The sequence below is a fragment of the Carcharodon carcharias genome, chromosome 3 (assembly GCF_017639515.1).
Source record: "Carcharodon carcharias isolate sCarCar2 chromosome 3, sCarCar2.pri, whole genome shotgun sequence".
NCBI lineage: Eukaryota > Metazoa > Chordata > Chondrichthyes > Lamniformes > Lamnidae > Carcharodon > Carcharodon carcharias.
In genome coordinates, this window is record NC_054469.1 from 150468575 (window position 1) to 150493668 (window position 25094).

The following is a 25094-nucleotide window of genomic DNA, read 5'->3' on the forward strand; positions in this document are numbered from 1 at the left end:
TGGATCCCATGGGCTTTTACTTTCTTGACTAGTCTTCCATGAGGGACCTTATCAAAAGCCTTGCTAAAGTCCACGTATACCAAATCAATGCATTACCCTCATCAATAGTCCTGGTTACCTCCTGAAAAAATTCGATCAAATTTATCAAACACAACCTTCCCTTAACAAATCCTTGCTGACTATCCCTGATTAATCTGTGTCTCTCCATACATATAATATATATATATATATATAAATATTTACACAGAATATATACAAATATATTCTGTTCCTCAGAATTCTTTCTAGTAACTTCCCCACCATCAAGGTTAGACTGACTGGCCTGTAATTTCCTGGTCTATCCCTTCCTCCCTTTTTTAATAATGGGACAACGTTAGCAGTCCTTGAGTCCTCTGTTCATCACCTGTGGCCAGAGAGAATTTGAAAATTACTGCCAGGGCCGCTGATATCTCTTCCCTTGCCTCCCTCAACAGCCTGGGATACATCTCATCTGGGCCTGCGGATTTATCCACTTTTAAGGCCACTACACCCACTAGTACCTCCTCTCCCTCTCTGCTAGTTTCCTCCTAATATTTCACAGTCCTCCACCCTGATGTCTATATCTGTGTTGTCCTTTTCCATTGTGAAGACCAACATAAAGTATTCATTGAGGACTGTACCCACGTCTTCCGGGGCCCCATACACACTACCTTGATGGTCCCTAATTGGCCCTATTCTTTCCCTAGCTATTCTCTTGCTCTTTATATATTTTAAAAACCCCTTTGGGTTTTCCTTTATTCTACCCGCCAATGCTTTCTCATGCACTCTCTTAGTTTTCCTCATTTCCTTTTCAAGTTCCCCCCTGTACTTTTTATACTCCTGTGATATCAATAGGTTATGCACCTTGATTTGTTGAATTATTTTTTGTAACTGTTCTCAACTCATGGAATGACACAACACAAGGAGGCCATTTGGCCCATCTTGCCTCTGATGGCCTTTGAAAGAGCTGCCTTAATTAGTCCTACTCCTCTGCTTTTCATCCATAGCTAAGCTTTTTTTTCCTTTTCAAGTAATTGTCCAATTCCCTTTTGAAAGTTATTATTGAATTTGCTTCCACCAGCCTATCAGGCAGTGCATTCCAAATCATAGCAACTAGTTGTGTTTTTTTCTGTCATGTTGTCTCGGATTCATTTGCTAAGTTACTTAAATCTATGCTTTCTGTTTACCAACCCTTCTGCCATTGGAAACAGTTTCTCCTTATTTACTTTATCAAATCCCTTAAAGATAAGGTTAACTCTCCTCTTAACCTCCTTTGCTCTGAAGAAAATAACCTCAGTTTCTTTAGTCTCTCCACATAACTGAAGTCTTTCATCCCTGGTATCATTCTAGTAAATCTCTTCTGCAATCTCTCTAAGGATTTGACATCCTTCCTAAAGTGTGGTGCACAGAATCGGCCACAATACTTCAGTTGGGATCCAACCAGAGTTTTATAAAGGTTTAGCATTACTTCCTTGACTTGTATTCTATGCTTCTTCATTATAATGCCAAGGACCCATTGTGCCTTTTTTTAACAGTCTTCTCAATTGGCCTGCCACCTTTGAAGAATGGGTTGGATTTTTAGGTCCTGTTAGGGGTGCGAATGGAGATGGGTGGACTCCAAAATACTCTGCATTGCTGAGGCTTCCCAGTGCAACTCAATATATGGCATTGTGCCCCCTTAATGAGTGCTTGGCCTCTGTAATCTCCATCATGAGTGCCAATTTCGTCATGGCTGACTTCCTTGTGGTCTGCGATCATGGCTACTTACATCACTTCCTCCTCCATTGATAAAATGATCTGATGGTAGAGTACCCCTCCATCTGTTTGAGTCTTCTCACAAGCATTATGATCCTGTTTCTCCTGCAAGGACAAATTAGAGTGCGATAAGACACTGCTGTCCCCTATGGCCAATGGCAAATGATCCAAATTCATTGGAAGTTGCTTGTATTAATATCAATCAATCAATCACAAAAAGCTAGCGTACAAGTTCAGCATGTAATAGGGAAGGCAAATGAAATGTTGGCCTTTATTTCAAAGGGAATGGAGTATAAAAATAGGGAAGTCTTGCTAAAACTATACAAGGCACTACTTGGATCACACCTAGAATACTGTGAACAGTTTTGGTCCCCTTATCTAAGGAAATATAAACTGGCACTGGAGGCAGTCCAGAGAAAGTTCACTAGGTTGTCCCTAGGTATGGAGGCATTTTCTTAGGAAGAGCGGTTGAGTAGGTTGGACCTGTACTCATTGGAGTTTAGAAGAATGAGAGATGACCTAATTGAAACATATAAGATTCTTCCGGGGCTTGACAGGGTAGAAGCTGAGAGGTTGTTTCTCCCTTGTGGGAGAGTCTAGGACCAGAGGGCATAATCTGAATAAGGGATCACCTATTTAAGACAGAGATGAGGAAGAATTTCTTCTGAGGGTAGTGAATCTGTGGAATTCTTTCCTGCAGAGGGCTGTAGAGGCTGGGTCATTAAGTATATTCAAGGCTGAGATAGACAGATTTTTAACCAGTAAGGGAATCAATGGTTATGGGAAAAGTTAGGAAAGTTGAGCTGTGTATTTTCAGATCAGCCTTGATTTCTTTGAATGGCAGAGCAGACTCGATGGGTCAAATGGCCTACTTCTGCTCCTACATCTTATGGTACCAATAGTTGCAAATCCTCAGCAGCAGCCATTCTGAGGGGTGCACATACCTCTCCCATGTCCAGGAGCAGCATCAGCCTCAGGCTCCTCGGCTGGTGCTCTGCTGAATATTCAGAGGCTTGTTCTGAGGATTGGGAGGTAGCACTCACATTGCCAGAGTGTATCAGATCTTTGAACCTTTTCCTGCACTGGATCCAAGTTCTTCTCACCACTCTTCTGCTGCTGATAATGGCAGTGCTGTCAATCCACACAACTGCTTGGTCTTTGTGGATGGCCTCCTCCTGCCACCCTCCAGGAATTGGACCTCTCTCCTCTCCCTTATAGCCTCCAGCATCATCTGCAGATCTGCATCTGAAAAATGAGGGGTCGCCCTGTCCTGGGTTCCAGGCTTCTGGTTTTGCTGGAACGGTGTGCAACACAGCTGCCATGGAGAGTTTAAATTGGACCTGCAGTTGAGTTGGTGAGCCTCCGTTCATGCCTTCCACAGCCTTTAATTGGCTGCCAAACATGGCTCCACATGAAACTGAAGGCTCGTTTCTGTTTCCCACCCCTGCCTTAAAAATGCAGCCCCTGGATATGTCCCCCTCCCCCATCTTTTTCTCCTGTAGCCCTTTGAAAACTGTGCCATTTGGTTATATTGCCTTTCCTCATTCTTAGCAAAATGAAATGATGTGTGAAGTTCAGACTTACCTACATTAAATTTCATCTGCCATTTTACAGCCTGTCTGTCATCCTGAAGTCTGTTACTATTCTCCTCATTGATACTTTAACCTTTTGTGTCACCTGCAAAATTTGAAATTATAGCCTGTGTACTGAAATCCAAGTCATTAATATATATCAAAAAGAGCAGTGGGCCCAACATTGAACCTGGGGTTTGAGCCTGGGGGTGCGGGAGGGGGGTTTGTTAGGGAACAACGTTATACATATCCCTCCAGTCTGACAAGCAACCGTTCACCACTACTGTATGCTTTCTGTCCCTCAGGTAATTGTATATCCAAGCAGTGACTGCAACTTTAACCCCATGGATTTCAGTTTTGCTAACAAGTCAATTATCTGGTACTTTATCAAATGTCTTTTGAAAATCCGTATACACCGCATCAACTGCATTATACTCTCTGTTACTTCGTCAAAGAAGTCAAACAAGTTAGTCAGACACAATTTGCCATTAACAAATCCATGCTCGCTTTCATTTATTAATGGATATTTTTGTATTGCCAATTAATTTTGTCATGGATTAATGCTGCTGCTTGGCCTTTTTTTGAATAGGGCTGTGAGATTTGCAGTCTTCCAATTCTCTGGCACCACTCCCATGAGGAGCATTGGAAGATTGTGGTCAGAGCCTTCGCAAGTTCTACCCTTTCCTCATCAACCTAGGATAAATCCCATCAGGACTGGCTTTGAGTGCTGTCAACCTTACATGCACCTCCTCTTTGCTAATTTTTATTCTATCCAATTGCCTACTACTTTCTCCTTTACTGAGAGATTTACAGCACCCTCTGCTTTGGTGAAGAGAGATGCAAAGAATTCATTTAGTACCTCATTCATGCCCTCTGCTTCCATAAGATCATTTCCTTTTTGTTTCCTAACCAACCCCCCTTCCACTTTTAATATTTATGTATTGATTGAAGACTTTTGGGTTCCCTTCTGTTCGCCACTTATCTATTCTCATACATTCTCTTTGCCCGTCTTATTTTCTTTTCCAGTTCTCCTCTATACTTTCTGTAATCAGCATGATTTTCTACTGAATTATGAACCCAACATTTATCATGTGTCCTTTTTTTCATTTTAATCTCTTTATCTTTAGCCATCTGGGGATCTCTAACTTTGGATGGCGTTTCTTTTCCCCCAGAGAATGTGTCACTCTGTATCGCTTTTGAAGGCACCCCATTATTCATTTTCTGTTTTGCCTGCTAATCTTTGATTCCAATCCATCTGGGCTAGATCTCTCTTCAACTCACTGAGGATAGTACTCTTCGAGGTGACTGCAGCTTACCAACTTTACTTACCACCAGGCAGTTATGCACATGTTCACATCTTAGCCTATCTCTCATTTCCCCCTCCCCCATCCCCAAAACTGATCCCACCTGTTTCTGAATTGCTCTTTTGAAGAGATAAATAGCATTAGGATAGTCATTCTTGCACTTTGTACCATCTCTCTAATGCTTCATCTTAATGCCCCTCCCCCTGCCAAATTAGTTTAAATCAGCATCGCCAACACAACACACATGCCACAACCACCATGACACCACACATTAACCTTCCTTATCTTTATGCTCTTATATTCACTAGCATTGGCACTGGGAATAATGTAGAGATTACAACCAATGAGCTCTTGCTATTTTCTTCCATAGCTGCTGAAACTTGTCTGTATTACCTCAACTTTTTTTCTATTTATGTCATTGGTTCCAAAAGGGAACTGCAACTTTGAGCTGTTCCTCTTCTCCACAAATTGTTCTGCACTCATACAGTGATGTCCTTTACCCTGACACCATGAAGGCAATACACTATTTAAGACTCTTGGTGGTTGCAGAAACATTGGTATCCTCCAATTATCAAATCTCCTTTGACCACTGCATTTCTACACTTTGCTGCACCTCGTGTGTGTTTGTTTTTAGTTTAGTATCCTCTTATTCCAATTAATTATTTAATTATTATTTGCACACACCAAATGTTTATTTAATGCAATTCCGATCCCATTAATGGTGGCATCCTCCACTTAGTTAATTCTAATTTTAACTCCTTACATCAAAATAATTACTCTGCTTACTTATGTTGTTACATTAATGAGGTTTATAAGATTATTTTAGGACTGTCTTTAATTTAGGGTAAATGAAAAGGATCATGTGACCTGTGTAAGTCTGCGTAATAACATGTCTGGTTGATAGGACTGTTAAAAATTGAAGGAAGGCCTAGATTGTTTTACTGAAAAGAAGGTGCAAGGTATTCAAATGATAATGACTAAGACAACTGGGATGCGGATGGACAGACTGTGGGTCTCCGAATCCCAGGAAAGTGTTAAAAATGTCAAGTTGTAAATGGGCATAAAAGCAAAATACTGAGGATGCTGGAAATCTGAAACAAAAACAGAAAACGCTGGAAAAACTCAGCAGGACTAACAATATTTGTGGAGAGAAAGATAGAGGTAATGTTTCGAGTCCATACTTTTCTTCCGTGTCTGACTCCACACCGGATCTTCCGACTCAGGCCGGGTGTGATCCAGGCAACGCAACTGTCTCCGAAACCCAGCGTTGCAGTCCAGCTCTGTCCGATTGAAGAAGTACACACCGCTTGGGGTGGGGTGGGCAGGGGTGGGGCTTGGGGGTTGGTGGTGAGAATGTTGGATGGGGGTTGGGGGCGGAGCGGGGGGGTGGTGCTGGACCACGGGTGAGCCTGGGTGGTGGGGGGAGGGTCAGGCCTTTGTGGGGGTGGGACCTCAGCAGGGGGTTGGTCAGATGTGGGGGTGGGTGATTGGGCCAGGCCTGTGGGATCTGGTCGGGTTGTGAGGCTGGGTTGGGCCTGCGGGGAGGGGCCTGGGGTGAGGTGGGGGGTGCGGTGTCTGGACAGGTCGTGCGGATCCAGGGTTGGGCCTGTGGGAGGGGGGTCCGGTCAGTTCGGGAGGAATCCCATGGGGAGCTGGGTGGGTAGGAAATACTGTGGGGGTGTGGTTAGTGGGGGGTTGGGGGAGTCCCCTGGGGAGGTGGTGGTAGTCGGGAGGTAGGGGAGTCCCTTAGGGAGGGAGGGTGGGTATTCAGGGGCTTGGGGAGTCCGGGGGGGGACGGGACGGGATTGGGGATGTGGCAGAAGTCCCGTCACGGTGGGGGATAGGGGTCAATCTTTTTAACTTTTTATGGGTAACTATTTGTGTAACACAGCCGGAGCCATTTGAAGTTTGTGATTTAAACTGCATTTTTGGATGGCTCCCAACGTAGGGAAATTGCCCAGACGAAATTTGCACTTCTGGTCAATTGCTGTACAAACCCTTACCTGTGAACTTCCGAAGGGGATTCCCCAGCGCATATTTGGGGTACCCCCAAATCTGACACTGGGGAGCTCGGAAGTTAGAGCCCATTGTAAACATCAAGTTACAAGCTTTTCTAGAGTATCACTGAACATCACGTCACATCACAGGTTGGCTAGTCAGCCAGGATCCAGGGGAAGGAGAGCAGCTATAGGCAGTAAGATACTGTGGTTTACAGCACAGGAATGCATGTGGGATTGGAAAGGTCAAATTCGTGGGGAATTAAAACAAGGCTGCAAAATTTGCCTAACTTTAGCTGAGCGGGGAGGTCTCCAGGAGAACCTGCACTATGAAAGACACTTCTGGAGCTAAAAGTTTCCAGGCTGGGAAAATAAAAAAAATTGCAGTAAACCCTTGGGAGCCAAGAACCATTTTAGACTGATTCTGGAAAATTGAATGTCTGCTTAAAGGACAGTGTAAAGTATATCTGTGACATGTGTTTTTTCAGTTGTGCTAAAAGTAAAAAGTTATGTGCTATGGTTTAAAGTATAAGTTGCCTTCAAAAAGAATGTTTAGTCAATACTGGTTTTAATGAGGTGTTAGAGCAGAAGCCTTAAAACATGAAATCGAGTGTCATCCTTTCAGCTATTAGCTGGAAGTTTGAATTTCTTTTCTACAGTTATTGGTCTCTACGGGGATCATAACAATATGTTTATTGCTCATCTTTGGGTTAAATAACTTCCTCCTCTGCTTCAAATTCCCAAGCTGATCACTCCAATTAGCAGGTTGATCCAACTCTGATTTCACACTGCTGTGCTCACAACTCCAGCATTTATCATCTTTCTAAAAACAACAACAACTTGTATTTATATAGCCACTTTATCATTGTAAAATGTCCCATGGTGGTTTACAGGAGCATTATCAACGTTTTACACTGAGCCAAATTTGGACTTATTAGGGCAGTTGATCAAATGTTTGATCAAAGAGTTAGGGTTTAAAGAGCTTCTTAAAGGTGGAAAGTGTGGGGAAAAAGTGGAGAAGCTTATGGAGGTAATTCCAAAGTTCAGAGCCTTGGCAGCTGAAGGTATGGTCAGCAGTGGCGAAGCATTTTAAATCAAGGATGCTCAAGAGATCAGAATTGAGAGAGCACATACCAGATAGGTTAGGGCAAGGCAACAGAGGGTTTTGAAAATAAAGATGATAATTTTAAAATTGAGGCATTGCTTAAGCAGGAGCCAGCATGGGTCAGCAAACGTTGGGGTAATGACTGAACAGAAATTGGTGCAAGCTGGGATCTGGGCAACAAAGTTTTGGATGACCTCAAGTTTATGGAGGGCAGACTATGGGAGGTCAGCCAAAAGTGCATTGGAACAGTCAAATCTAGAGGTAACAAAGGCATGGATGAGAGCTTCAGCAGCAGTAGAGCTGAGGCAAGGGCAGAGTTAGGCGATTTGATGGAGGTGGAAATAGACGGTCTTAGTGATGACGCGAATACATGATTGGGAGTTCATCTTGGGATTAAATATGATACCAAGGTTGCAAACAGTCTGGTTCAACCTGAGGGAGTTGCCAAGGAAAGGGATGGAGTTGGTAGTTAGGGAAAGCAATTTGTGGCATGGAAGTGATGATCAAGATTTTGAGATTACAGTGCTTTTGGTAACTTGACTAACCTTCGATTTGGGAAAACCCTATAAATTCCTATTTTTCTTAGCTAATTTGAAAAAAGAAGCAATAGCCCATAATACTTGAAGGTCATATTGTTTACTTATAATTCAGTCAATTTCTCTATAAACCTGCAGAAATGTTGTTGCAAATATTTCAAATATCTTTCTGGGAATGTTATACTGCAGATGTTATACTTGCATTTACTATATAAATGCAAGTTGGTGTTCTTGGGAAGAGAAGGTAGCTGAGAAGGGCCCTATAGATGGTGATAATTGAGACTGATTGCATCATTCAATTTTTAGAACCCCAATGTAGGGATTATCTGTAGCATCTTCAGCATTATATCTTTAATAGAGGTAATATGCTGCATTACATTGGATATGATAAAAATAGCCATTACGTAAACAACACAATGGATGATTAAAAACCATTATACATTATGGTCTGCTTTGATGTGTATGGCCCAGATCTTCTAATCTCTGGATCTTCAGAGACCAGGTGTGCAACCCAAGATGTGCGTCGGGACCCTGCCGAAGTCCTGACACACTGACCTCTGTGGAAATTGCCCAGGAAGTTTGAACTTGTGATGGGGAATTCTCCTGCTTCCTGCAGCCCTCTGTGAATGTCTCCGATTCTAAATGAGATTCGGAGACTTTGGACAGTTCCGCAGCACTTAACTGGGCAGTTATCCAGAAAATGTTAGACAGAAGAGTCCTAGTTTAACTCCTGGGTAACTTCAGAACTGACCCTCCAGTGACCATTGACAGACACTGAACCCCTACAACCCCATCACCACACTGACCCTCCGACTCCCCCTTCAAACCCTGGGTTACTCCACCCCAACTTCCTGACTACCCTTCAATTCCTACCATCCTGACTACCGACCATGTGACTCACCCCCTATCAGCCCCACTGACCCAACCCAACTACCCCTCCTGACCATGCTAACCCTGACCGCCCTCCCTGACCAGACCTGACTAGCCCCCACCACTCAACTACCCTCCTACCCACCTGTCACCCTGCCACCCTATTCATCTGCCACCCTCCCCACATGCGCACTGATCAACATACACCTCATCCATCCTACCCAATCACTCAATCATCCACTCACCCATTCACAAGCATTCATCCATTCGCCCACTCACTAACGTTCACACTGGACATTTAAACTTACTTTACGGCAGCTAATGCTGTAAAAAGGGGGCATGTCCTTCCCCCCCCCCCACAATGCTACAGTGCTCTGACAGAACTCTTAGATGGAAGCTGAGATCAGCATTTCTGAAGAAGCCAGGCTCAGAAGACCAGGTCAAAAATGTGGAGGAGCTTCGGGGCAGGCAAAATTAAGAGGGGAGTGACAATCTGATGATTGCTGTTCCTCAGAATATTCATGCCATTTTTAGCAGATTCTGCTTATGTTTTCTGTTCATGCCATGGGTATTTTATAAGTAAATCAAAAGACAGGGATAAAAGTGAACAAAACATGGAGCAAATCAAAGTTGTGTGGTATATGGCTTTATCAAAATGTTATCTCTTCAAAGCCAAAAAATGGTGTTCTCATTTTCTTGGTTGTACCTGTCATGAGCATTAGGCCACAGCCTTTCTAGGAACATAGGAGCAGGAGTAGGCCATTCAGCCCTTTGAACCTGCTCTGCCATTCTATAAGATAATGGTTGATCTGGTTCTGATCTCAACTCAAATTTGCCTTCCCCCCGCATAACCTTTGACTCCCTTCTCTATCAAAGATCTGTCTAACTGCCTTGAATAAATTCACTAACCCAGCCTCCACTGCTTTCTGGGAAATATAATTCCACAGACGTAACGACTCTGCGAGAAAAAAATTCTGATCTCCATCATAAGCCTCTTATTCTTAAACTATGACCCCTGGTTCTAATCTCTCTCTTAAGTGGAAGCATCCTCCTGGTATCTACCTTGTCAGATCCCCTCAAGATCTTATATGTTTCAATAAGATGACCTCTCATTCTTCTAAACTCCAATGAGTATAGACCCAATCTGTTCAACCTTTCTTCATAAGGTAAGCCCCTCATCCCAGGAATGAGTCGAGTGAACCTGCTGTGAACTGCTTCTCATGCAATTATATCTTATTTTAAATAAGCAGACAAAAACTGCACACGGTATTCCAGAAGTAGTCTCACCAAGGCCCTGCACAGCTGTAGCAAAACTTCCCTACTTTTAGATTCCATTCCCTTGGCAATAAATGCCAACGTTCTATTTGCCTTCTTAATCACTTGCTGCACCTGCATACAAACATTTTGTGATTCATGTAGCAAGATACCCAGATCCCTCTGTACCACCAAATTCTGCAATCTCCATTTAAATAGTACACTGCTTTTCTATTCTTCCTGCCAAAACAGAGAAGCTTACATTTTCCCACATTGCACTCCATCTACCAAATTTTAGCCCACTCACTTAACCTGTCTGTATCCTTTTGCAGGCTCTCTACCTCCTCTTGACAACTTACTTTCCGATCTTGGTGTAATCAGCAAATTTAGCTACCATACAGTCAGTCACTTCACAGCCAAATAATTGATATAAATTGTAAATAGTTGAGGACCCAGCACTGATCCTTATGACACTGCACTTGTTACAGTCTGCCAACCCGAAAAAGACCCATTTATCCCTACGCTTTTCTTCCTGTTAGCTAACCAATCCTTTATCCATGCTAATATGATACCCCTACGCCATGTAAGCTTGTGTAATAACCTTTGATGTGGCACCTTACCAAACGTCTTCTGGAAATCCAAGTACAGCAAATCTACAGGATCCCCTGTATCCACTTGCTTGTTTCCTCAAAAATCTTCAATACATTAGTTAAACACAATTTTTCTTTCACAAAGCCATGTTGACTCTGCCTGATCAAATTGTGATTTTCTAAGTATCCTGCTATGGCCTCCTTAATAATGGTTTCTAGCAATTTTCCTACAACAGATGTTATGCTAACTGGACTGTAGTTTCCAGCTTTCTGTCTCCCTCCTTTCTTGAATAAAGGTGTTACACTAGCTATTTTCCAATCCACTGGGACCCTTCCAGAATCTACGGAATTTGGAACATTATAACCAATGCATCTATTACTTCTGCAACCACTTCTTTTAAGACCTGGGGAGCAGGCCATCTGGTCCTGGGGACTTGTCAGACTTTAGGTCTAATAGTTTTCCCAGCACCTTTTCCCAGTGATGGTGATTCACAGAATCACGCAGTGCAGAAGAGGCCCTTCGGCCCATCGAGTCTGCACCGACACATGAGAAACACCTGACCTACCTACCTAACCCCATTTACCAGCAGTTGGCCCATAGTCTTGAATGTTATGACGTGCCAAGTGCTCATCCAGGTACTTTTTAAGGGATGTGAGGCAACCCGCATCCACCACCCTCCCAGGCAGCACATTCCAGACCGTTACCACCCTCTGGGTAAAAAGGTCTTACCTTTCATCCCCCCTGAAACCTCCTGTCCCCTTGTGACTGACCCTTCAACTAAAGGGAACAGCTGCTCCCTATCCACCCTGACAATGCCCCTCATAATCTTGTACACCTAAATCAGGTTGTGCCTCAGTCTTTTCTGCTCCAGCGAAAACAACCCAAGTCTATCCAACCTCTCTTTATAACTTAAATGTTTCATCCCAGGCAACATCCTGGTGAATCTCCTCTGCACCCCTTCCAGTGCAATCACATCCTTCCTATAATGTGGCGACCAGAACTGCACACAGTACTCCAGCTATGGCCTCACCAAGGTTCTATATAACTCCAACATGACCTCCCTACTTTTGTAATCTATGCCTCAATTGATAAAGGAAATTGTTCCATATGCCTTTTTCACCAGCCCACTAACATGCCCCTCCGCCTTCAGAGATCTATGGACACACACACCAAGGTCCCTTTGTTCCTCAGAATTTCCTAGTGTCATGCCATTCATTGAATACTTCCTTGTTAAATTACTCCTTCCAAAGTGTATCACCTCTCACTTTTCAGGGTTAAATTCCATCTGCCACTTATCTGCCCATTTGACCATCCTGTCTATATCTTCCTGTAGCCCAAGACACTCAACCTCACTGTTAACCACCCGGCCAATCTTTGTGTCATCCGCAAACTTACTAATCCTAGCCCCCCACATAGTCATCTATGTCGTTTATATAAATGACAAATAATAGGGGACCAAGCACAGATCCTGTGGTATGCCACTGGACACTGGCTTCCAGTCACTAAAGCATCCTTCTGTCATCAACCTCTGTCTCCTAAAACTAAGCCAATTTTGAATCCATATTATCAAATTACCCTGTTTCCCATGTGCACTTGTCTTCTTTATAAGTCTTCCATGTGGGACCTTGTCAAAGGCTTTGCTGAAATCCAAATAAACTACATCAACTGCACTACCCTCATCTACACACCTGGTCACCACCTCAAAAAATTCAATCAAATTTGTTAGGCATGACCCCCCTCTGACAAAGCCATGCTGATTATCCCTGATCGAACCTTGCCTCTCCAAGTGGAGATAGATTCTCTCCTTCAGAATTTTCTCCAATAGTTTCCCTACTACTGACGTGAGACTCACTGGGCTGTAGTCCCTGGCTTATCTCTACAACACTTCTTAAATAGCGGAACCACATTAGCTATTCTCCAGTCCTCTGGCACCTCCCAGAGGTGTTTTAAGTTCCCCCCTCCTTTCTTCCCTTGACTTTCAAGTAAACTTGGGAAGTTTTCTACAGTGAAGATGGGTACCAAATACCTGTTCAATGTCTCTGCCATTTCGTGGTTTTCCATTATCAATTCTCCAGACTAACTCTCCAGAGAACCAACATTGTTCGACTCTGCTAGATTACAAGGAAAATGAATGTTTAGCCTGTGATTTCCAAAATGAATGACTGAAAAAGTGAATCGCACTGCACCCATATGTGGAATTAAAATATTCCAATAAAAGTTGTATTTTGATTGTTGTCAGCTCACTAATGCAATTAATGGCATAAAAATATTTATAATGTGGAGTACATTTTTTGCATTTTAAAAAGTAAACACAAAGAAGAAAATAACAGACTCTTCTACATATTTGCTTTTCAATGGATGGGAGCAAGAATTATGTCCGCCCTTATTTTTCCCGCTAAAACCAATAGGGTAGCAATGGACTTTTTGACTTCTTCTTGCAGAGTATGGGGTTGGGTTCTGGGTATTTGTGTTATTCACAACATGAGAGTGTTCATGGATGTTCTCTGAAAACTTTCATTTAAACTTCACTATCACCCCCACTATATACAGTGCAATTAGTGAAATAACAATTTTCCATTTGTTAAATAGGTTTGAAGTCTGAGGGGCTTTACAGAGTCTCTGGATTTACTGAGCACATAGAAGATGTTAAAATGGCATTTGACCGAGGTAAGTGCAACACTATCTTATGCTTTTAGCCATTGTGTAATATTAAATAAACATACAAAACTATTAACTTAAATTGTAAGTTTTCCCTTTGGCTTAACTTGTCAAAACAGTAGTGCAGTCATAAAAAGCTTCTATTTCACACTTAGGGAAGATTTCCATTTCTATTTGTCGCAAGATCATAAACATGAATATAAAAATTGCATTTATGATATCTCTTCATATCTCCATGAGTATTTCTTCAGTTTTATAATTGTCATGAACTGTATGTACCTGCAAAGGCATGTGTTTGTACTTGGCTGAATTACTATGTGCAGTTTTGTCCATCCAATTATAGAAAGCAAAAGAGCCATGGAAACATGTGATTAAGGTTAGGATGAAACCAGACATGAGCAGATGTGATTATGATCAGCGCCCTGAAAAGGTGTCAACTGAAAGTATTACAAATCAAAGAATATTAGTGAATAAGTGGAATGCTGTCTACTTGTGGGAATCAATAATCAGTTATTACGTCCTTTTCCATGTACAATACAGGCTCAATGGGAACATTTTCCTAGACTTTCAGAGAGGGGTTTGGATGCAGGATAACATGCATTGAGCCAGTGTGCTGATGAGTTCCTGCCTCTGGCTGCTTTTCCCAGGTGCGGGCTGGGTTCGATGCCAGCAATCCTTGTGTCCATGGTGGGAAGCCAATTAGGGTAGTTGAGGGATCAATTTTCAGTGATTTTTCCCAGCCCAAGGCAATTATGCCAGCATTGCAGGCCCCTTCCCCCACCCACCATGGCTGGATCAGCATTCCAGCAACTTGGAGGAGACAGCTGCATAGTGGAGACCAGAGCAACCATGAGATTTCAAGGTTTTTTAATGTTTACTGCCAAGAAATGGCAAGGCTAATGCATTCCCATGTAGTTAGGAAAGCAAATGCAATGTTGGCATTTATTTTGAGAGGACTAGAATATAAAAGCAGGGATGTGCTGCTGAGGCTTTATAAGGCTCTGGTCAGACCACATTTAGAATATTGTGAGCAATTTTGGGCCCCGTATCTCAGGAAGGATGTTCTGGCCCTAGAGAGGGTCCAGAGGAGGTTCATGAGAACGATCCCAGGAATGAAAGGCTTAACGTATGAGGAACGTTTGAGGACTCTGGGTCTATACTCGATGGAGTTTAGAAGGATGAGGGGGATCTGATTGAAACTTACAGAATACTGAAAGGCCTGGATAGAGTGGACGTGGGGAAGATGTTTCCATTAGTAGGAGAGACTAGGACCTGAGAGCACAGCCTCAGAGTAAAGGGAAGACCTATTAGAACAGAGATGAGGAGAAACTTCTTTAGCCTGAGAGTGGTGAATCTATGGAATTCATTGCCACAGAAGGCTGTGGAGGCCAAGTCATTGAGTATATTTAAGGCCGAGATAGATAGGTTCTTGATTGGTATGGGGATCAAAGGTTACGGGGAGAAGGTGGGAGAATGGGGTTGAAAAACTTATCAGCCATGATTGAATGGCAGAGCAGACTCGATGGGCCAAATGGCCTAATTTCTGCTCCTATGTCTTATGGTCTTACAGCGTGTGGATGTCCTAGAGACTGATCTCTCCAATAGTGCGGGACTCAAGCAATGCCAGTCACTCCTCTAATGTCATTTTTGACCGTGGAGATGAGCTTCTGACAACATATTTTTGCCATGACAAAGATCCCCTATTTCCAGATCGCCAGGCTTCACCCTGTCTCAACTTATCTTCTGCTGAAACCTACATTCTTGCCTTTGTTGCCTATTTTAAAGCATCCTGGCTGGTCTCCCATTTTCTATCCTTGGTAAACTTGAGTTCATATAAAACTTAACTTGCACTAAGTCCTGTTCACCTATCACCCCTATGCTCATTGACTTACATTGGCTCCCGATCAAGCAATAGTACAGTATAATTTAGTCTGAATGTTGGCAATAACAATGTGAACAAATTTGTAAAGAAATTATTTTGACCAGGATTTTACAGTTGGTGTGCGGGGGTGGGTCCGACATGCCGGCATGTAAAATGACACACGATGACATCGGGCGTGTGTCCCGATGTCATCGCGCTGTCTCACGACGTTTCGTTTGGCGGATGCGTGCCAGAGTCGGCTGCGCGCCCGCCGATAATTAAAAGGCCTATTAAGGCCATTAAGGAACCAATTCATTTCAAATTTACACTGCCCGTCCAACCTAACGGTTGCCGGGTAGGCAAAAAAGGCCACACGGCCTTTACGTTTCTTAGGAAACTTCATCCACGAGGGGGATGTGGTTTCCTAAAGCTTTTACAAATAGATTAACACTTTTTTTTGAAAAATTAAAACATGTCACGTCTCGTGTGACACAGTCACATGAGGAAACACATTTCATTAAATTTTTTATCGCATTTAATTATTTTTTGCAAAAGCGCTTCAATCTCCCTGAGGCAACTCTGTGCCTCAGGGAGATTGAAGTGCTCTTTCACGCGCATGTGCGCAAACGCGCACTGGACCCAACACTCCTTTCTCCCCCTGCCCGCACAGGTAGTGCCTCGCTACCGCTCATGTATCATGCTGGGCGGGCCTTAATTGGCTTGCCTGTGTAAAATGGCGGTGCAGAGCCAATTGCGGGCGGCTCTGCCACCGCTCCTGCCAAGCCTGCCTGATACAGGAAAATTTCAGGCCTTTGAGTATTTCCCACATTTGCAGAGGTCCAGCACTTAAATTGGACAGTGGGCTCTATCATTTAATCGCAAGGACATTGGAACCAAAAATTCATACTTAAACTAATTTACTTTGAAGCCTTATCTGTCCTTAAGAAAATATGAGATATTTGTATCTCTAGTTCTCAGAAAAATGAAACAGGATCCTGAGATCATAAATACCATCACTAATTGTTTCAAGGTCATCAAAATAGCAGAGCACCTCTGTCTTATATACTTATCACATAACCTATTTAACCGTTGTGGGAATAAAAGGAAGCCATTTGCAGCTCAAAATCCTGGCATAGTACAGCACACGCTCAAATTCATCCTGACCCAGGGAACCTTTTTGATACCTTTATCTATTCCACCATGCAAAATTTCTTGGCAAGTTTTCTTGGGCAGTTGTTTCTCTGTCCACTGTTAAGCATTTAGAATGCACTTCTAGCTTTAGAGTTCTCTAGTGATGGAAGGTGTCGTAGACAGTGCTATCATGTAGTATTTTCAAACCAAGAACATCCTTGCCAATGCTCAGTTTGAGTTCCAGCAGGACCACTCAGCTCCAGATCGTATTACAACTTGGTCCAAACATAGACCAAAATGCTTGAGGTGAGAGTGACTTCTCTTGATATCAAGGCAGCATTTGACTGAGTGTGGCCTCAAGGAGCCCTAGTGAAATTGAAATCAATGGGATAGTCATACCTAACACAAAGGAAGATATCTGTGGTTGTTGGAGGCCAATCACCTCCACCCCTTCTACTCTGTTAGGTTGTTGTTTACATACAAAACTATTGGCAACTGCCTTCAAAGTATTCATTCATTCCAATAATGGCTTTTGTGAATTTTAGTGTTAGAATAATTCTCGTTTCTTTTCCTTGTTCCTTTTGTCCAAAAAGTTGGAGTCATTAGAGAACCCAAATTTATTTTTAATGATCAAACTAAAGAGTCACAGACATCCCGTGATGTCCTGTTTAATCAGCCTTATCTTACGTTGACTTGATTCAGGAGGTGAGCGAGTTTCGTCTTGCGCATTAGAATTCATAGTCTGCAACTTGATTGAGACCATTTATTCAGGCAAGCCTCAAGTACATAGTGAATAGATGTGGTAGTGAAGTTGACTTCAAGTTGTAGGCTGCAGAGAGAGTCAGGCTTGTATTAGGAAATGCTTCAGGTTCTCAACATAGCCAAGGCTATGAGTGAGTTTATTATTTAGCTTCTTGTTAAATATGTTAGAAATCAAAATGTTGTTTAAAGCACTGCAAAAATAGCTTGTGATGTAACTACTTCATTCTGCTTGCAAATTTTTAATTGACTTCCATTTTGCTTGCAAGCTGTTATTGGTAGCTTTTTAAAAAAACTTTTTGATTATTGATAGTTTTACTCTCTGTTTAGCAATATTTGAGGCAATTAACATTGCTAAGTTATATCGTTTGCTTCTTTCCAAAAATTATGTTTGAGTATGATGGATTTTTACAAATATAATTCTTTGAATTATGTTAGTTACTTTCATACGCTGTACAAATGCACTTTACATGAGATATTGAGAGTGAAATTAACCAACACTAGAGGCGCAAAAGGGCTCATAGTGAATCGGCAGTTGATTATTCACCATGCCCGAGCTTTTGACTGAAGTTCACAGAACAGTAGTTCAAATATTTTTTGGAGACTTGTTTCCTCGTAACACTGTAGTTTCTGCTTGGTTTGAAATCAAAAATCTTACCAACGTTTTCCAAGTCAACGTAAATAAAACCTAGCATGGTGCAAAATCGGTTGCCAAATTGTGACAAGCCCTTTCCATGTTGTAGACCCAATTCCACCCCTATAATTTATATTTATCTGTGAAGACAGGTTTAAGTTGAATTATTGCATAATCACACAAGGAACCATAATTTATTTTATGAAAACTTCACTGTAATCTTGCTCTGATATAATATGAACATAAGATGAGCCTATTTACAGGGCTTACACTGTGCTCTACATTAGTATCCATGCTGCACGAGCCCACTTCTGGTGCGGTCCTGGTAGGATGTCATTTTGGGAGGTCGATAACGCAGGCACTGGAAATATACAGAGTAAGCAGATCATGATGTCAGTCATCGTGCAACCTGATTTGACCCTAGCTGTGCCATTTTGGACTTGTGCTCGAGCTAATGGCCTCTTTTAATCTTGCACAGCTAAATATGCACTCAGCAGCAGGAAAGAGAAGGACCCCACCAGTGTTATTTAAAGGAGTAATCAGCCTCTTTTCAATTGCTGACTGATTTCTATTGGCTGCTGCTGAGGTAGTAGAAGTGTTTTGAGATTTGCACATCCACTTAATGTTGCTGAAACCTACAGGAAATGTTGTAGCATGTGGTTGGCCCTCGTTCTCACTTGAGTAAGCATTGCCTTCAAGCAAAAGAGTTGGTTGCTTAAGCTCTGTTCCCACTGCCTTACTCTTCAGAGGAAGCATTACAATTTGTTGTTGTTGTAGGGTGGCCGAATTGTGTTAATGATAGAGTTGATCTGCAGACACTTCTTTGGTGGAAACTTTAAGTTTATTTACAGTATACTCAGCAGCAACTACATGTGTGCTTTCAACTCTAACTATCTCTACACTGACTGCGGAGGTAGGCCGTGCTACTCTCCTATTGGCTATTACAGATCATGTGATCCCTTAGCAAGCATTATTCTTAAAGCTACATTGCACACTAAATGAAGCAATATTTACTACAGCTGTGGTCTGCTGCATCCTTCACATCACCGTCATAAAAGTAAACCTTTGTCACCAGGTATTCGGTGAGCAGCTGAGAAGGAGAAGGAAGGGAGGAGGCAATCAACCCTTTTGAGGCCAGACTGTCCATGATCACCTCATCTGACTGCTATACTAATGAATGCAACCCTAATTCCCTGATCAACATCAGTCCCACACCTTACCTTTTCCCAATTACAGTGTCCTCCTGACCACAGTGCTGACCACCATTGAACAAACATTCCAAAAACAACTTTATCAAACAAACCATCCAATATTCCACTCAAAAGCCAACTAATCACCCTTGTGCATTCCCTTAGTGCTTGTCTTCTGTGTGCCTTTGCCTATCCTAACCCTCCCACGTGCTGCTACCCCAGTGGCTGCAGCATTGTTGGCGGAAGGCTGGTGATTGAGTTGATCACCAGTTCCACACTGGAGACATTGAACTCCAAACTGAGTGAAGCTTTATGTAAGGTTAGTGCCAGACTCCTCCATGTTCCTGGATAGTGACCACAGCCTTTCTGGCAACCCTGTCAATGCACCAATCATTTCTGTGTGCAAACTCATTAGCCTTTTTCTGCATTCTGCCCTATCTTATCTCAGTCCTCTGCAGCACTTTCGTGTGATGTTGTGCTCCAGTGAGCTGGACTTGCACTATCTTTCCCTCCTGCCCTGGCAGCAGGCCACTCAGGCCCAGTGTCGCACCATGTGCAGGACCCTTCTCTAAGCTACCTGGTAAAGTTGTGTCAGTTCTGAGCCAGTGGCTGCAAGTGTGAGAGAGAGTGGGAGTGTTTCTTAATTATCAAGTGTCCTCTTCCTGCATGATTGCCTGGTCAGATGGCAGCTTTCAGATATCTGAAAAGAGAAAGGCATAAGGATATGGTTCTGTTGAGGGGACGAGTGGAAAGCAAGAGGTGCTTAGACCATCTGCATATCAGAAGAGATTGTAGGTGAGGGGGAAGTGGCATGTGAGAAGGAGGATTACATATTATCACCTTTCCTGCTGTCAACCCCGCCACTGGCCATTGCCTCAGTCAGTGCCGCTGCAATGATGGTGAGGACATTCGGCTGTGTCTGTCATCCACCGTTTAGCTGCTTTTTCATGCAGTTATGCACCACCTTGTTCTGCAAGCGAAAAGGAATTGTGTCAGTGAGTGTGGTGCAATGTGTTTAGGTGATGTGATTGTTCCGATTGAATAGTTGGCAGTGCCCTCAAGCTGTGAGATGTGGATATGAGGCTTGCAACAATGATGTGTATGAGGATGCAGTGGAGCATATGAATGTTGGGTATAAGTCATGATTGATAAAGGTTGTTGGTAGGTGAGCGATGGGGATGTAGCACGTTGAACAGAGTGTGAGGCAAGTGAGATCAGCTTGTAGGATATGGCATTTCAAGATGCATTCACTTGACTTCATGATGTAATTGAATTTCTTGTGGCATTGCCTCTTGTTTTCTGGGGTTAGACTTCTCACATTGACTGCAGTGATTATTTGCTTGCGCCGCTTTCATAGTACCTGCCGAGAGAGTCTTCTGGTCCCCTGTGGTTACATGACCTCTCTTTTCCTATCTGCCTTTTAGATCAAGGCTCCAGTGTGGCATCAGAGAATCCTAAAGCTTGCTTTCTACCATTCTTGTGTCTTTCCTGGATCAAACTCTGTTCTAGAATGACTTTCAGAAACTGTTCCAGTCAAAATGCACCTACATTTTTAAGGGGTACAGCTGACAATAAGTATTGAATCTCAAGATTCCATCTCCCTCCCACCCCCCACCCCCACCTGCCCCCCACCCCCCAAGCTCAGGCTGCACTCACTCTGCAACATGCTTCACACTGGCTGCATGCCTCAATCACACAAATAAGCAGACAGCACAAAGTTTGCATTGGAAGCAATGGGTTAATCATGCATTGCGATCCCTGCACCCATTTTCAGGCCCCATCAAATTTCACGGCCAGTGTACGGTGTAAGACCAAAACCCAAAATTATAAATGTGAAATGCACAAAAGATCCAAGTAAATTTTCATGTTTGTGATTTCCCACATTTTACTTAAATTTATATAATTATGCTTGAGTACAAAGACTAAACTTTCAAATATTGGCTAAACTTGACTGTTTTTTTAATTTGTTCATAGGATGTGGGCGTTGTTGGCTAGGCCAACATTTATTGCCCATTCCTTAATGCCCTTGTTCAGAGGGCATCTTAAGAATCAGCCACATTGCTGTGGATCTGGTGTCACATGTAGGCCAGACCAAGTAAGAATGGCAGATTTCCTTCCCTAAAGGACATTAGTGAACCAGATGGGTTTTTACAACAATTGACAATGGTTTCATGGTCATCATCAGACTTTTTATTGAATTCGAGTTCTACAATTTGCCATGGTGGGGTTTGAACCCGCGTCTCCACAGAATTACCCTGGGTCTCTGGAATATCAGTCCAGTGACAATACCATTATGCCACTTGCCTCCCTGAAAAATTAAATTTTCCATAGTTCTTCAAATTGAAATTATTGTTACATCTTATATATATTGTTAGAAAATGTGTGTGTGTATTTTATTAATACACACCATTCCCCAGGTGAGGTCCCCCAATTTGTTATAATCTCAGATTCTTATCATCGTGTTCACGGACAGTCTATACATGGCCCAGCCAGAACTGGACACATTTTTGCGCCGTGTTGTTGAATTCAGCAAGATCTGCAACAGTGCAGGGTTCCTCTAGCGATAGGCATTGCAGGAGATGTTGCATAGTTTGTGGCTCAGTTCCACATTCACAAGTTGTTGGGCTGGTTGCATATTTCCATTTGCTTAGTGACACCTTTGAATGACCTACACCAGTCCTAAGTATCTCGGATGAGATACCCCAAATTGTTAACTTGCCAAACGGGCCCCTAATTTTGTTATGCTCCTGGGTGAGGAGGAATGAGCTTGCTCCCCTTCTTTATTCAACCCTCTTGGTTGATTGCTACAAGGTTAATTTAAAAGGGATCCCTTCCCAGTCCAAGTATATTTATGTTCTAGCAGGAGCCAATTTAACCAAGCTTTCTTGAGTCAAAGTTTATTAGTTACTAAAAACCCAAGAATAAAAATAAAAATGAAACTCACATACACATAGGTCAGAAATGAGAAGTTGAGTCCAAAAATAGAAGTTAAAAGAGATATACGAATCAGTATTTGGCTTGTCCGCCAAAGATGGCAAAATGTTGTGGCCATTAAGTTGGGTGATTCCAGTAGAGCTGACTTTGGCAGTTGAGCAGTTGGTTTGGAAACACTTGGTTCTACAGGTTAGCTGAAGGAGCTGCCGTTTTTCTTTTTTGACTGTGGCTTTGCTGACTTGTGACTTGCCTGCAGCAACAGAGGGAGAGGGAGAAATAGAGATTTTTACCTGCAAGCTGCAGGGATGCCTAGCTGCTGTTCTTCTGTTGTGACCTTCACAGCACAAATAGCACATAAGAACTAGAACACACCGGTCAGGTTTTCAGCTGGCTTTTTAACCCGTTCCCTTTTGTACTCCTGGAAGGGAAGAAAAAAAACATATCTTTCCTCCAGAATCTGCATTCTTTCAACTCAGACCATTTCCACATTCTGAGATATAACTCAACAGAAGATGGTTTCTACTGAGATATAGAAATCAGTCTCCACTGTCTCGGCAACCAGATTAAAGTTCAGTCTTTTGCATTCCTTTCAAATGTCTCTGTCTGAAGTAGGCCTTGACACCATTTTAGGCATGACGTTCCATGTTCTCTCTGGAACAAATCTGTTTACGAATATATTTTTAATCATTCTCAAAATGCAGAGCTAAAACTTGGATAAAGAAAGTCTTAAATTTATATTGAGCTTTTCACAACCATTGGGCATCCCAATGTGCTTTACAGCTAATGAAGCCTTTTTGAAGTGTAGTCATTGTTGTAACATTCAAAACGCAGCAGCCAATTTGCACACAGCAAGTTCCCACAAACAGCAATGCGAGAATGACCAGATAAGCTGTTGTTCTGATGTTTATTGAGGGATAAATATTGTCCAGGATACTAGGTAATTCCCCTGCTCTTCTTCAAAATAGCACCATGGAATCTTTTATGTATTCCTGAGGGGGAAGACAAGGCCTCGGCTTAACCTCTCATCCAAAAGGCAACACCTCCGACAGTGCAGCACTCCCTCAGTACTGCATTGGAGTGTCAACTTTGATTTTTATGCTCAAGTTCTGGAGTGGTGGTGGAATAGTTGTTGCCTCGTGAAGTTTGGGAAAATAATCATTAGTGTGTTCAAATAATATAATTATTTAAGAGGTAACGAATCCTTTGTGCATTGCTGTGATTGAAGATCTGCAGGAGTGGTAAGCTCTGGCAACTAGCTCACATTCTTTGTAAAACAACTTGTGTAAGCTTTGGGTAGCATTCTTTAGTGCAATTAACATTTGTCTTCTTTCCAGATGGTGACAAAGCTGACATTTCTGCCGCTACATATGCAGACATCAACATCATTGCTGGTGCACTTAAGCTGTATTTTAGGGATTTGCCTATTCCTGTTATCACCTATGATTCATATCAAAAATTCATTGAAGCAGCCAGTAAGTATCATCTGAATTTTGAGACGCTGCCTAACTCCCACTTGGAATTGGTGAATATTGGACAAGACGATGAGAATAGGTCTATCCAGTAACAAGGCTAATTCAGTTATTGCATGCAGATTTCATTTTTAAAAATATTTTCCAGTAACAGTGGCCATTAACAAAACTAATCAGTGTGATTCCTCTGTCTTTCACCAATTTTGTCACCTGACCTGGACTGTAACCTTTGATTCCTTGCTGGTCTATGAAATTGCAATTAACAGATGCTCTATGGTACCTCACATAGCCATCCTCCGCATCTGAGCCTAAACAGTGAGCTTTGGCAGGCAGTTCATCTGTGGAGGGGCACCACAACTTAGCCAGATCCTGTCCTTACTGGATGTGCATAAAACAGCAGGATATCTGGTCATTTTTTTCCATCTCGAATACAGGGATATAGGATAGCAATGAATTTGTCTGTCATACCTCAAGCTGTCAATTAGCCTAACAATAGTGGCAATGCTGCTGCAAGAATATTGGCTTTTGGAATGAGGTATCTGAGGGCACCGACACCCTTGCAACTGTACCCAACAGCAATTGGCATCTTCAGGAGAGTAGGAAAAGGGAGGCCTAGATTCAGTAAAGGTGAGGAGAAAGCAAAATATGCAAAGAAATTTGATTTAGAAAAAGACATGGTGTTAGGAATTCATTGGAGAGCCAATATTTCAGAAGTTCAGTTCTAAGGACAAAAAGCCAATATGTGTGAATTAATGTCTATTTTATGACTAATGTGCATTTGCTTTTACTTAGAAATTACCAATCCAGATGACAGGCTGGAGGCCATCAATGAATCCTTAATGTTACTCCCTCCTGCACATTATGAGACACTAAGGCACTTGATGACTCATCTAAAAAGGTAGGCGGGTTTTATACTTGGGTAGATGATTTGTATATTCAGCTGAAAAGTTTGAACCATTTAATAATAATGCACAGAGAAATTGTCAATATACCAAAATTATGATAATTCTCTGGATAAAAATTTAAACAGTTATTCAGAATTCATCTGACTTGTCCACAAATGTTTTACATTGCAGTAACTCCCTGATACATGAGTCCTGCCCAGTTAATGACTCATTCATGAGGAATTCTATTGGCCCTAATAAACCCAATAGTAAGGGAAACCCAGCTTTTCTTTGGTCTTTAAATTTGCCTCTATCCTTTGTAATTACGTGAACCAATTAAACACAACATGTGCATATTAGGGGGAGATAGTGGTGTAGTAATGTCGCTGGACTAGTAATCCACAGACCCAGGCTAATGCTTGGGTACATGAGTTCAAATCCCATCACGGCAGGTGGTACAATTTAAATTCAATTAATTAATCTGGAAAATAAAACTGGTCTCAGTAATAGTGACTGTGGCAACTATCAATTGTAGTAATAACATATCTGGTTCACCAATGTCCTTTAGGGAAG

General features: G+C 42.3%; 1 protein-coding gene across 1 annotated transcript in view; it reads left to right on the plus strand.

The window, feature by feature from the left end:
- The window catches only part of chn2 (chimerin 2), a 383216-nt gene that overhangs the window by 352536 nt on the left and 5586 nt on the right, over positions 1-25094 (plus strand). Inside the window, exons 10-12 of the mRNA XM_041184893.1 lie at positions 13591-13668; positions 23503-23640; positions 24430-24535. Of these exons, the coding sequence (XP_041040827.1) occupies positions 13591-13668; positions 23503-23640; positions 24430-24535 (322 nt within the window). The remainder of the gene's footprint in view (positions 1-13590; positions 13669-23502; positions 23641-24429; positions 24536-25094) is intronic.